The 15099-nt window shown below is 41.7% G+C and overlaps 1 protein-coding gene across 7 annotated transcripts in view; it reads right to left on the bottom strand.

Annotated features, from left to right (window-relative positions):
• LOC311252029 (phospholipid-transporting ATPase ABCA1) overlaps nt 1–15099 on the bottom strand; it is a 175409-nt gene that overhangs the window by 27307 nt on the left and 133003 nt on the right. For all 7 annotated transcript variants that reach the window (XM_084344780.1, XM_084344779.1, XM_084344784.1 and 4 more), the window contains 4 exons: nt 9311–9434; nt 6830–6959; nt 6319–6442; nt 329–391 (listed from right to left, as the gene is read on the bottom strand). In XM_084344780.1, coding sequence (XP_084200906.1) covers nt 329–391; nt 6319–6442; nt 6830–6959; nt 9311–9434 — 441 coding nt within the window. The remainder of the gene's footprint in view (nt 1–328; nt 392–6318; nt 6443–6829; nt 6960–9310; nt 9435–15099) is intronic.

Here is a 15099-nt window from a genome sequence, read left to right as displayed (position 1 = left end):
CGACAGAGCCAATTCGAATCTTCAAGAAAGAAAAACTGAAAATCAAAGCCCAGAGAGAGAATCGCTGCTCATTCCTCCTTGCTCTTGTGTGTCAATATTTGGTAAATATTATCATTAACATTGAAATTTTAGTTGAATGCGTTTCATTCAGTCAATTAATATCCAAATGGTTTCATTAGCAGCAGAGAAATAGGGAAATAGGGTTTGCTTGTTAATTTTAAAAAGTAAACCAAATGACGGACCTCTAGAAACTCCTCTAACATGGATAAAAGCAAACGGACTATAGGCTTGAAAAGGTGCTTGTGTTATTTAGCAGCATTTGGCTCACCTCTGCAGCAGGTACGCCCACACATAGCCTGTCCACAGCAGGAGTGCTCTTCCGAGGGTATACCTGTGGAGAGCAGACAATAAAATGAATCAACCAGCCAGCCAGAGAAGGAGAGAGAAAGAGGGAGAGAAGGCGGGTGGCAGGGGAGGGTGGGGAGCAGACAGTGAGAAAGATAGCAGAGAGGATAGCATGAGAAAATATGGAGCGATAGACCAGAGCAGCAGGGAAGAGTGGAGATGATAGACACAGGTGGAGAAAAGTAGGCGGGAGAGAGAGAAAGTGAAGGAAACACATTTTAACAAGGAGGGCTAATTTGCAACATTTAGAGCGAGCCAGATGGGAAAAGGTACTAAAAAAAAAAGTTAGACACTTGCACAGAGGGGGAGAAGAGGAGGACATGAGCATTAATATTTGTGACTGCAGTGACAGTATTCATGAGGAAATCTGTCTCCACTGTGAGTGCCACTTCAGTACCCTCAATAACCTTCAACACCAAACAAGTCCCCCAGTATTTCATGTTTGGACTCCAACTTTAGACTCGGCTGCATTTAGTGTGTCTCGAGGCATGCTGGTCCTCATCTTTAGGAAATCTAATAAACATGGTGAGGGAATTTGTATGGACATGATGAAAGTCAAAAGCTACAAAGATTGCAATGCTAATGTAATGTTAGCAAGTCTACACTTAGCATGTTAAAATTGCATGTTACCGCAGTTTTGTCAAAGCACTGACCACAGTTGTTACGGAGAACATGTTTGCAAACACTTTCCTATTAGCATTGGTTTTTAATGTTAACGTTGCTCTGTGTCTGCTTGATGTGTTACTGTTTATCTAACTCTCCTTTTTTAGCTCTGTTATGGTCTCCACCAACTCCTGAAGGGCATATCTGGCTCATTAGCTACTAAATACGCCACTATGTCTGGATACTTTTTGCTGAAAACAGCAGTACTGAACGACAGTAATAAAAGTGAATCAAAACACCAAAAACAATGAGCTGAAAGAAGCTAAAATGTTCAAAAACCAAGAGGAATACAGTTATGACTCACGCTGCTCATTGGAACCATTATTTTTTTTAAATGTATTGTTAAGTGCCACTCAGCAAATGACGTTAGCAACGTCAGCATTAACAGAAATACAAAAGAGGCTGATAAAATTTTTGGCGTGACTTACGAGGATACATTTTGAATTTTAAAGGCAATGCAATTGATAGCCGTCAAGATAATTAACTCGTGTTAAAATGACAGACTGTATGCCGACACTGCCACCTTAAAGCTCCAGCCATGGTTCAAACAGAGAGCCAGACCCCACGAGATGCAGAATGCCATCTCTCAGGACAAAGAAGAGAATGAAACTGGAAACGAGAAGGTGATTGATATTTTTCACATCTCACTTGAAAAGAATTTCCATGCTGCATCCAACATCCTCCCCCACTGACCAGCCTCATCCACGCACATTTACATTAAAGTCTGCATCGTCTGAGAGTTTCACCGGAGGAGGTAAAGAAACCACCCACTTGAAGGGAACAAACTTTAAAATTTAGTGTAAAAGAAACATTTTAGTGCATGAGGTGCTTTTTCCACATCCAAGACTATGTTCGGGTTTGATATGTTTTCAAAGTGGTTTGAACACAGCGTTGTCTTGCTTTAGCACGGAAAGACAAGACAAGGCCTTTGTTGTTGTTGCTGAGTGTGACAGTAAAGACATTTGCCATTCAGAATCAAGGACAAACTGTGCCCCTCTGAGTTGTGCAAAGTGACTACTGTTGCCTTTTTCCCCCCCCGTTTTTAAAAGTTTTTCTCGATGAACGCTGTGAATGTTTACGTGTGTACCGGAGTCAGATCCCGAAACAACGAGCGTTCATTAAAACAGAGAAGTGACAGCATACGTTTCTCCGTATGAAGGAACACATTTCCCTTATAGAATCTCTTCACCGAATACTCACCATTGTAAACAGTCACCTCTCCCAGCTGCATTCAGAATGCTACCAGGCAAATATAAATTTAGAACTGCCACTTCAAGCCTGACAAACAATGACATTGCATTTATTTCACAGTTGGCACATCAAAAGCGTTTGATAAAAGCAGGAGTTGCAGAGATCTGTCATTCTTCCAGTGCCATCTGGCAGCTGCACTCACTACTTATCAACCTGGATTACACGTACCACTTTTTAGTGATAGTTTGCAGTGCTAAAGCTACATCAAAGCAGCAGATACATGTAAGGAGGAAGGCAATTAAAGGATAATTCCCCTCTGACTCGGGCACCATGGCAGCTGTCATGATAAGCAGGCAGACGTCTAATCAGATGAGACAGTTGAGAGAAAGTGGTGGCGACAGTTGTGCAAACCTAAAATATAGATTTAGGCTGGAAAATCACAAGCTTCAAAAGCTGAATGCCACAGCTCAGGTAGTAAACCATGACCCTGACGCTGCTTTATTATAAAGGATTCTCCAATATATGGTCCATTCATTCCATCATGAGGCACCTAAAGCATTGGTTTAGAAATATTTTGTCTGATGTGCCATCACCAGTGTTAACACTGGTGATGGCATAAAAGTGGATATTGTTATAATATTTTGTTAACACAGTCTACACTTAAATTGTCAAGGTTTCGGCTGTGGCTCTCTTTTCTTTCTTGTTATTTCAATAGCTTTGGTCAAGTACTAATTCCATGTGGCAGAGGCAGGACCTAAAATTTATGGTCACCAGTTTTCACACAATCCTAATTACCTCTGCGTGATTTTTGGTTAATTGCTCAGGGAATAATGCATGGATCTTGATGAAAAATAAAAAAAAATCTGATGTATTTAGGTGGCTGTTATCTATAAGTGAGTACAAAAGGGAACCGTTGGGTCTTTGCTGAGGTATGTGCTCGACCGAGTGCCATTCTAGTTGAAGCATGTGATCTTAAAGGCGCAATATGAAAGAATTTAAGAAACACTAAAGAATTACCTAGAATCATTTAAAGAATAGGCAATACAGGACATACAGTTTTGATGTGATGTCAGAGACATCTACGCAAGTGAGCAAGCTAACAAGCTAACAAGCTAGCTCCTGGCCATCCTGTCTGGTAATGCCACTTTATACTTTGAGGTGTTGGTCAGATATTTTAGTTCAGGCCTCTGGAGGTGGGCTGTACAGTTTACTGGGCTAATCAGCAGCTACAGTTAGTAGGTTACTCTGGTGATACGCTGCCCCCTATTTGTTTTCAGTATGAATGCGACAGGTGGCTGATTCTTACATATTGCACCTTTAAGTTGTTACATTGATTCTGATTGAGTGTGTCCTCATAGTGTAGTAGTTTGTTAGTTATTATGGGAATAAATACAGTAGAAGGTAACCTTCACACCAATGTGTAATCACTTGTGTGCTTATTTTCCTCCTACATACAAATATTTGGATGTGTATTTTTCCTTTTTCACCAAATAATGTAATTTTTACTGTCACTCCACAAGCTTTCCAAGAACCCGTGGCAACTGCAGAAGTACCCCTTGTTTGGAAACATTGCCCACAGGGATTTATAATATTTTGATAAGAGAGTGAAATGAAAAAATACAATAGAAAAAAAAATTACCTTGTGTGAGCAAGAAAGTAAAAATCCCGGTGAAAGAAAGAAATCACCAAATAAACAGATTTTTTAGGGGGAAAATGAAAAAAACTGGGCTTGGCTGTTATTCAAGGCCATTTTGTAACAAAAAAGAAATAATTAAAAAAAATGTGTTGGATGTAGTCAGCCTTTCTGTAAACATACAACGCAGACCTTTTGTCAAACAAGTCTCATCTGAACCTCTCATCTGCCTAGAGTGCATATCACCACATGAGCATACTTGTATATGCCAAGGTGCCACTCATCTCTCATTAGTCTGCTAAATCCAAACAGCTGTCACAAGGTTCTTCAAAACTTTCACTGTCAACTTAGTGAGTGACTGGAAGGTTGAACTGACAGCACCGGGCCTCACAGACGGACACACTTCCATTACAGTCCCCATCGATTAAGGTGCAGATGCTAATGCAGCAGCTAAGTGGAGGCTAGCCGGTGGGGCGCATAGCAAAACGCTCCTGTTTAAAGCAGCGGGAAAAGGAAGGGGAGGAGCGGGAATCTGACACATGATTGATGGCCTGTCGATCGCTTCAGAGGCATGCTTAGATTTATGACAGGGCTCAGCCTGTGGCGCATGGCCACCGAAGCCATGCGCTCATTGATCAATTTGTTATCTACACCCCCAAATGGATGGGGCACAGCTGTGGTGGGAGTCAATGAGGGCAGTGCAGGAAGAATCCTGATGCCTTCTGCCGTTGCGCTGCTGTTTCTGTGCGGTGATGGGCCACTGTGTCTCATCTCAGAGAAATATCGTCAACCATGAAGGTGCGTATGAACGATGGCTGCTTGTCAACAGCGGACAAGCTTAATCAAATCTAATCTAATATCCCTAAAGTGTTTGCCTTTGTTTTAAAATGTATTTACAGTAGAGATGAAGTGCTTTCACAAGTTTTGCTTTTGAGAAGTTATCTCAACAAGTTTTGGGGTAACACTTCTCTCCATGCCGTTTCACCTTGTAATACATTACCCACCCAACTGTTTTACCCAGCACTTGTTCGTTAATTACCCCGGGGAGTGTGGCGCACGGCTGTGTCCGTGAGCAATGAGCGAGAGATTAAGTACAGTGAGACTGAGGAAGAGCGAGGGAGTGAAGGCGTGAGGAAGCTTGGTAAGAAGCGAAAGGCTGTTAGATCGTCCAGCTGTTGGCATTGGAGCAGCAAAGCCGGCTGCTGTGGCGACACTTCCTGCTGCTGCGCCGCCCGCGGGGAGGGAACATCTGCCGCCGAAGAAGTGTTAATATCGGCGGTGTCGAGGCATGCACCGTCACAGCACGCTCAACTTCACCTGCTGCAAAAGGAGGGAACGGCCGGGGCTGTATGGGAGCGCAGACCTTTACACCCCTTAAAAATGCAATCTTGTTTGGTTCATGCCCACTTATGATGTTTGTGAATGTTCACTGCTGCAGAGCAGTAATCTCTTTCCTATTTGCCTTGCAAAGTGAACAACGCAGATGCAAGTGGAGAAAAACTCCTCCCACTCTCACACATGAAGTAGATTACTATAATTCAAAAAGTGTCTACATTTAAATAGGGTAGATTATTAATGTGTAATGTTGAAAAAGAATTAAATTACACCAGACCGGAGAAGTTAAAGGTGCACTATGTAGTTTTGGGAAAGACACTTTACTCAGAAGAGAAAAATGTTCATTGACTAAATTTTAGGCCTAAACAAACAAACTTGCTTTGTTTTTAAAGAAACAATACAATATCATTACTTTGTTTATATGTGGCGGACCCTGCCACCTTTCTAGCTTCAAACACATTCTGGGGACCTTATTTTCCTCTGAGAACAGCTTTTTTATTCAGTTATGGAAGAAAAATATTTCTGAGTTTGTATTATTACCACATTAATAGTGTAAATATTACAATTCTAAGTTGAGTTACTTCTTCAAAACTATATATTTAATTTAAATGCAGGACAAAAATCTCTGTTGTGGTCTCCTTTTGTCTTCTTTACTGCACTAAAAAGGGATGGTGTGTAATAAACTGGAATAAGATTACAAATACATATGTAAATAATAGAATGGAAAGATAAAATGAAATTCAAATGCTCAAGTGTACATTGACCTGATGTGTAGGTTGCATATGTGCAGTGCAGAGCAAAGGATTCACAAGAGGGCAAGACAAGGTCAAGGATATGCAAAGGTCAGAGGGTAGAGTTCACCATCCTGATGGCCTGAGGGAAGAGACTCTCTGTGTTGGACTTGTTGCCATAAACAATTAAAAAAATATCCCACTTGATACACAAGATTAAGAGCATAAAAACAAATAAAGCAATCAATCAACGTCTGACCCAAAAAAACACAAAAGAATCGACTGAATAACAAAGTGGGAAAAGTGTATCATTATCAGAGCAGCACTTCAGCAGGAGCTAAGATATACTTTGCACAATACCTTAGTGAGGTCGCAGATCTTCAAAAGGTTATTCTGGGCCCTGCCTTCGTACACCCGCCCGCGTTCCCGAGCAACGTCAATATCCTCCTCTTCCTCCGCAGATAATGACTTCGCTGAAATAAGCCTGACAGAAAGAGTCAACCACAGTTGGCACAACACCCTTCATTAAAATTAACATGAACTCGCATGACACATTATCTCGGTCAAAGTTTAAGCTCGGTGAAACAATCTCTGCAATTTTCATAAGTAGGAGAATAGGAGAGGCCGCAGGCATTAGTTTCCATGGCAGCAAAAAAAAGAAAGAAGGGAGTATTTCTAAAAAAAGTGCATTATTGATTTAAAAGGGAGAGGATAGGAGGGAATGGTTTGTCTGAATGAAACAGATACTGGATGAAAAAACATGGACAACAACTATATAAAAGTAAGAAACACGATCATGTGGTCAGAAACTTTTTCGTCCCATAACAAGTTAATTCCCTCTGAAATAACAGCTGGCCACAGCTGCTTTTACCTTGGTTTGCAGAAGAACTTGTACTGGATGAGGAGTGTGAGGGAAAACATGACGATTCCCTCGATGAACATGGCGCAAAGGTTCTTTCCCACCATGTCCCAGCCGAGGGGGTCCTTGAAGCGGTTCTCCCCTGATAGAAAAAGGTGGGAACAGAAAATCAACGGTAATAAACAATTCAACACACAGGGAAAGGTAAGCAATTAAATGCATTATGACTGTGTGTCGCTTGATGTTAATTTCCAGCCCTTATCTACAAGCTCAGGGGATGATTTTGCAGAAACGTCGTCAAAACAAAAAGGAATTACCAGATGTGTTTTTTCTTTCATTGGCAGCCAAATTTATCTTTGTCAAAAGTTAGTGGAGAGCAGGAAATTGTCAGCTCTTTGAAGTGTTTTGGAGACATATTCATTGGTGAAAGCCAGCAGTTTAAAACGCCACTTAGCCTTAAAAAAAAGAAAAATGGCTGTCATCTACAGTGTGCCATGTGAGAAAATCACTGATATCCTGCACTTTTCATGTTGAAGCCTCTTTGGCTAATGAACATGTAAGTAAACCGCTGACAGCCCCCCCCACTCTAATCATTGTCAATTCTCCCTCTCTTTCCCTCTCCAACCTCTCTCGGTGTCTTCAACTCTTGAGCCCGAGGGGGCAGAGTAGGGAGACAAGAAAAACGAAAGCGCTTTCAGTCTCATTCTCTCGTAAATAGCCCCTCTCCACACTAGCCCTTTTAGGTTGTGATTGCTTTTCTCTTCCTGCTCTCCACAAATGATTCCTCAAACCACTATTTCCAGCTCCGTCTCTCTACGGCTAAGACTCCTCTTCCTCTTTCATGTGCCTCTTTGCCTCTTGATGGCCCCCTCAACCTCCCGGCTCCACCTCTTCAACCCCGTTCCCCTCGTCTCCCTTTTTCCTATCTAAATTTAACACATGTAGAGTGTAGAGCTCAGGAGGAGGTTTGGGGGCTGTATTACGGGTCAAACACTGGTGGGATAAAGAACTAGCATTTACAATGAAGTAGTAGAGAGGGACTTTAAAGGAAAGGCGTGTTGTTTAAGAGTTATTTCAGGGCTGAACACATGGGTAGGAGGATTGTGCACAAGCATACATGCAGTACACACAATCCTGGCAATGTGTTGACACTATTCGACTGGTCTTAGGGTGATAGTCATGAGCCTAGAAATGCAGAAAAGTAAAGTAAGTAAAAGTAAATGTGCATTTAAACAATGCACGTGTTCAGAAATTGGCTTTGCAAATTAGGTGGGCACAATTTTGGATTTTGCCGTTACTCGACATGCCAATATATCCCAAATAATTTGGGCTGACTGATGACACCAATGTATGCATTTTTTCCCCCAAACTGCAGGGAAGATCAAGTGTCTCCTCTAGTGGAATTAACATATTATTATGCCAAATCTTATTGGGATGGTCCACTGGAAGATCCTTTTCAAGAGGTACAGATTAACTGGGCAAAATAATAAAACTACTACTAGTCAACCACAGCAGAACTGAGGTTGCTATACTGCTAAAAATGTGCTTGTTTGAGTTCATGCAGCATGTATTTTAATGCATTTCTGTTTATATTGGAGGAGGGAATGGTTATTGATACAAATGGACCTAATTTATCCTTGTATATCCTTGTATACTAACCACTGAGGCAGGGGCATAGGGTTGCAACAGCATTTCACAGTACAATAACCATCTCAGAAAACATCACAGTTTCAATGTATTATACAATTGTTATTGTGATTCTAAGTATTTGTTACCCTTAAAGGAATGAATACAGAAGGGTTTTTTTCTTATGGTTGAACATAAGCTTTAATATAATTTCACAAAATATGATGTCCTGACAGATGTGAAACTTGATATAAACTAATAACACGAATACCTTAAATTCAATATCGCATCCCAGTGTTCACACCTTGAAACCGGTCTTCTGCTGCAGCTCTACAGATGACTGCGCCTGATCAAAGTCTAATGAACGCAAAACTCACAGCCCCTCTATAATCGGACACATGATGAGAGACTACCCGAAGGTGCAATATCGATGCATATTCCCTGATGGAAAGCGTTTTCTCGTGGGTAACATCGAATATAAACAAAAAACTATTTTTTGTTTATGAGAAAACTCCACGGGGGACCTTTAAGTACAGACCTTCGCATTCAAACTCTGTTAACATCACACTGAAAGCTCTATTTCAGAATCAGATTACTGTCAGAGACTCTGTGAAAACGCTGCAGCGTCATTTAATATCTTAAAACGAGGAACATTACTGCTGTGTTATCAAAACACAGTCGCTTGAGTCGAGAAAGGTTCAACATGTTCATTTGTAGCGTATTACTGAAAATGCTATAATCTCACTCTGCCCACTTGGCAGATGTTTTCTTTCGTTCCAGGACAATGTAGTCTTAGTGCTCAATATCAAATATAATGAATAACTAAAATAAGGATTTGTTTTCTCATGGATCAGTTATGCCTCTTACCAAAACTACTGAAGAGGGTGTCCATTGCCTGGTTCTTTGCCATGTCAATCAGCCCTCTGCCCAGACAGAAATGCGGGAATATCAGCAGCACCTGCTTCACGATCTCGTTGATGCGGGTGACATTCTGTTGAGGAAGACACACACAAACACACATAAGATACAAATTGGTGGTATGTCTAAGATATGCCGTGATATTGACTTGCCACCTTGAATCAGCAGGCCCAGCGATGCGTGGGAGGTTTAGAAGGCAGCGTGGAGCGCCCCCGATGCAAGCCCGGATAATTAACAAACATCCTGCTTTCCGTTTGCATGCTGCGCTCTGTTGTGACGCGGGGCTCCACATGGCCCGCAGAGGGAGCGTGGGGCACCTTAGTTCATCTACCTTACTGTTATCCGAGTTTAGCAGTGTGTGTAACACAAACTGATGATGTGGTGCACGTGTAAGGAGACGCTAGTCCTTAAAATGAGGTAAAAGAAGCACACAGTTGGAATAAAAACACAAAATGTGAAAACACCTACAGGCACTCTGTGTGTCTGGCTCTCTTCCTTCTTTTGATACTGCGTACAAGAGCAAGGAGACATGCGAACACAAAACCAAAGCATATTGTTTCACTGTTTCACAAGGCATACATAAAAGGCTAGTCTTATCTTGACAGGGTATTTCCTTGCTACAACTTGTCTTTCTCCCTAGAATTGGACTGCCCTTTTCTCCATTTCCTCCTCCTCACCACAGCTGCAATTCAACGGTGGGCCGGTAAAGCACAAAAGAAATAATGAATTAAATGAAGACACAATGGACGGTGCTGGAACAAAGTGTCTCAAATAAGAAAAGGAGTACAGTAAGTTAGGAAGGAAGGGCTGAGTGAGGAAAAAGCAGAGGGGGGGGTGGGGAGACAAAATATTACTACGTTTGGCGCGGCATGGCGTTCAAAAGAAGGTTCATGCATAATGCATACTGCTTCATTGCAGCATAGTCTTCAAAGCTCTTGCATACATGGAGGGAGACTATAAATTCATCATTTCCGTTTTTTTGGTGGGGGGTGGGGGGCGAGCCTGAGCACAGAGTAGGCGGGACGGGGGCGGCAGTGCATTTTGTTAAAGCTGTGTGCAGGATTTCCAGATGATGGCCATTTTTTGTCGCAGGATTTATTCATGGGTGTTTGTGTAACTGCTCGGTGATTTATTAGTTTCACTGAATAAGCTCTCAGTCGGCACTTGAGGATGAGCGCTTGAAGCCTTAAGAGAGTCCGTCAGACTTAAAAAAGCGATTCAAATGCCAGATTGAAAGATATCTTTGTCGAGTAAGTTTAACAGATGTCTGTCTACTTTTCAGAGGAATAGTTGGACGTTTGGTGAGATGGGCTTAATAGCTTTCTTGCAGAGAGTTAGATAAGAAGATTGATAACACTATCAAGTTTGTACAATAAATATATAGTCAAAGCCAGCAGCCAGTTAGCTAAGCTTAGGGCCCGTGTCCACATGACATTTTTCTCTGAGCTCCAATGTTTTTTTCAGTTGTGTCTAATAAGGAGCGAGGAGCTGCAGCCTAGAGAAAAGGTGCCGGTGGCGTCACTGTTACTCTATTTCAGGCAACCAATCGCATATTAGACTGGTTGGGACTCATCAACTGTCACCTTGGTAATCCAGAAAATCAAGGAAAAGCTTGTTTTGGCTGCGTTTGTCTATCCTGAGCTTCATCAGACAGAAACTCTGACAACAGAGACAGAAAAGTATAAAGAGTAGAGTATAAAGACTGAAAACTGCGAGGAGCTGTCCAAAGGTAACAAAATCCAACAACCAACACCTCAAAAGCACGCTAATTAACATGTTTTATCTTGAGTTAGTAACTTTCTAGAGCCTCCGCTGGTTCCCCAGGCACCGGTCCCACTAAACCAAAAAAAAAAAAAATAGAAAAGCTAATTGCTGTTTTCTCACCTCAAAAAGGCAATGTATGCAGTGTCAATTAGTGAGCTTTAGAGGTTGATATTGTTACATCTGGACTAGTCTGATTCACCAGATGTAGACTGTGGGTATGAACCTGGCAGCATTCTCCTCCCATCTGCTCTATTTGTGTTGATGTTTTCAAAAATCCCTGTGATTACAAACAACAAGTTCCCCTCCACACTTTTTTTTTTGCATGTTTACTGTCACTACACCTGAAGTTTAGCACCGTCAATGTCAACTGTGTTCAGTAAGAATGAAAGTTAGTAAGAAATACAAACAAGCCAAAGCATTATTTCCCCATATTACTGAGTGAAATTTGGTGCAGTCAGACCTTCCTCCAGCACTGACACAGCGCTGTGGAGACTGCCAGGTTAGCTTAAACAATTTCAAACAATAACTTTTGTATGTGAAAGAGTCCCGCCTTCTTAAAAGTTCTATTTTACTGTTCATAACAAGTGTATCCAGGTCAAAAAGAAGAAAGCAATCTCACTTAATCTTTTCCCCCCGGGGCAAAACACACAGTAATGTTCAAGATCCAAGAGTGGGCACCTGCATATGTGAGCTGAGTTATTTTTTTTTTATAGCTTGAGTAGGTGGTCACTGGCCTACTTTCTCTCAGGCAGATATGAGAGTGTGATGAAAAAGGCATCATTGATCATGATGTCAGAGCAAACCTTCAGATGTCCGGCAACGTGTTCAACAATAATTCATCAAACCTTTTATCTACATTCACGCCTTTGCTTGAAGATGAAAGGGTACGAAAGAACTTCGAGGGCAATTCGAGTAAAATACACTGTGAGTTCGGATGAGACATTGTCGGAAAAAGTATCCCTCTGATCAATCAATAAGTCTGTAACATGCAGAATATGTAACAGATCATGCCTATTAGCACAAGAGTCTGAAAAATATGTAATATGTATTTTCCTAGTTGAATTTTGATTAAAATATGGAAACAAGGCAACTATTAAAGCAGTTCAGTGCACCAGAGGAATTTATACCCAAAGGTGACATTAACACTGTTTGCTAACATAAATGTCAAACATGTTTTTATCCCCAAGCTTGCAAACGTAAATGTTAATGTTCAAGTACACACACACACGTCGGAATTTTCTGAAAGCACCCCTGTTCTTTACATTCAACGCTGAGCTTATGCAGAGATAAAGAAAGTCAAATAAATAAACAACAGCTATGACCTTGGCTGAGCCCAGCCCATCTGTCTGGCGGAGAAATGCTTAGAAGGCGAGACCTAATTTGAGATCAATACATGAAATAACACATCTTCTCTCGACTGGGTGTTCATCAAGGAGATCTAAGAGGCTCTTAGTCGGGGATGATGAAATGCTGGACAATTTTCCTCCTTACATTTCAGCTTTATGCCCATAAATCATTCTCAAATGGTTTTGAAGGTGGTATAGTCTGCGAGGCGCTTATCTGACCCATATCGCTACTTGTGCTTATTCCCACAGCACGGCTTCATTCATAATGCTGGGAATCACAATGAGAGCAGACAGACACAATATATGACTCAAGCAGTCTAGTTAGATATTTTCTGGAGATGATATTCCAGCTTTTCCTTTTTTTTGTGCACCATTGTAGTTCTTGTGGAAAGGCACGGGCGCGACCAATCAGCTAATTCAAGACTTTATAAGGAATTTTAGGGAAATGTATCAATCGACCATTTTTGCTGACTTCTATATTTCCCGCTGTGTTTGGGTGTAACTTTTTGTCAACAGAGCCAGAGTTTTATTAGATTTCTGTTTTATTTATTCAGGATATTTTGATATTTATTTCAAATTCCAACATCTGGATAATCCTAAGCATTGGAAGTTCATCGCTCTTTGACAGGGTGTACATGCATTATCATGCCATTGCGTAACCATCATCAATCATATTAGTGGCATAAAATGGTCTTAAAATAACAATAATATTGTTTATCTCAATTATTTCTGTGACAATGTATCATCCAACAAAAGTAGCACAGAAAAGAAGAAGAATAAACGGTTTAAAACTTCTGCCGTTACTGTGTACTTTACACATCCTGTCAATGAAAGCTGCAGGGCTCCACACAATGCACTCAAATTACACTACAATGTGGAAGCCAGTACCTGGCCACACTGCTGCACCTTTACGTTTATCCTGGAAAATCTATCTGTGCCTGTGGTTATCACTGAGTGGCACGTGGTGGAGGTATTGACTCAGACACCGCTTCAAGCGGTGATTGATGCAATCCACAGGGAGCTGGCCGGTCCTGAGGGGAAGAAAATCTCCCATTGGTCTCGAGACAAAACTGGGGCACCGAGTCTGCAACACGGCAGCTCTGCTTTCACACTTTTTCTCTTGGTAAAAATGGTGCCGTGCCCAAAAGGGATCTAGATACACCCCGTGCTTGAAAAACAGGGAGCAGATTGAAGCCTGTAGCTTCACTTTTGAGCGACAATGTTTAACTAAAGCCACCGCTGAGGAGCCTAAAAAAGATAAGACGAAGCTTTGAAACAGCAGAAATCTCTATAAGAGAAGACTGGATTGAGCTGTCATGTCTAGGATCTACCTTTTCTGCCTAACTGGGGCACACCGGGGCACTGTCTACGTTAGCTATTTTGTGAAGAGTCTGTTCTGTTGAGATATCTCCTCTGAACAAGGGGGCACATGGAAACCCGGAGAGTTTGAACATTGTTGATTGATGTCGACCCGTCAGGTTCTCTTATCAGCTGTGAAATCAGGTCAGATTAGCAGAATTACCATGGACCCCTGTTCCTGTCGAGTCTCAGAGAAACACTATCTCTGTCCCTAATGCCTTGGACAAGAGAATAGCGCAATAAATCCAGCCCTTTACACTGCCAGTGGGCCACATGCCGTCCATTAAATTACCACCAATGGCACCCTTTATGAGTAATATGCTCCACTAGCACTGTATCAATAAATAAAGTGAGTGCAGAGACAACAAAATGGCAACAACGCCTCTCTTTGAGGAGCGATGCACCGGCTGAAAAATACAAATTGATAATGAATGGTGGCGATAATGAAATCACGATGCAAATGAGGCAGCCTCGTTAGGAGACAGGAAACATCCCATGCCATCGCCGAGCGGCGCCAGAGGAGGCGTCAAGTCAGAGGCAGGCGTGTCGAAGGGGACACAACTGTGCAGAGGCAAAGTCTTTCAGACAACATACGTTCCGTCTGAAGTGCCGGCTCGGAGCTGCTGGAGACATCTTGATGAAGCATCAGATGCATAAGCAGCTTGTCAGGGAGCGAAGCGGCGTTGTGTCTGTTGACGAGGAATGACTGATCAGCGCCAGGCTAAAAATGTGATGTGAAAAAGTCCAAGTGTGGGCGTTGTATGCTAATCATGCAAATAACAATTAAGTCTACAAATCAAATTAGACATATTTAGTTCAGAGAAGAAAAAGATATCAAGGAAAGTAGATAATTTTTCTCAATCATCACCACCTGTAAAGCGCTGAGGTCCTGCTACTGAGAGATCTGGCTGTGACACAAATTGTATAGTCGGTGTCGGCCAATTTCTCTCCTTTTTAAATGGAATGTGATTCAAATTATAATCAGAAGTGAAATGACTGACAGTCAACACTCTCCCCTCTCTCTCCCTCCTAAGCTCTCCATTTCCTATGCGGTTCTTTTTTGGTGTCTTTGTCTTTTGATTCCCCTGAGACTGAAGCAGCTTGCAGTTAAAATGAACACTTACTGAAAGATGGATGAGGAAAAGTTCTCCGAAGACCCAATTCTCACCAAACGATTAAACATTAAAGAGAATAGGGAAAATAACTCCTTTGAAAAATCCTTGAGAGGATAAAGGAAATATATTAAAAGTTATACCAGGTGGGTACACG

This window comes from Pagrus pagrus (genome assembly GCF_965226575.1).
Source record: "Pagrus pagrus genome assembly, chromosome: 22".
Classification (NCBI taxonomy): Eukaryota; Metazoa; Chordata; class Actinopteri; order Spariformes; family Sparidae; genus Pagrus; species Pagrus pagrus.
The sequence above is the reverse complement of the archived record's forward strand: the minus strand, read 5'-3'. Positions and strand labels throughout refer to the sequence as shown.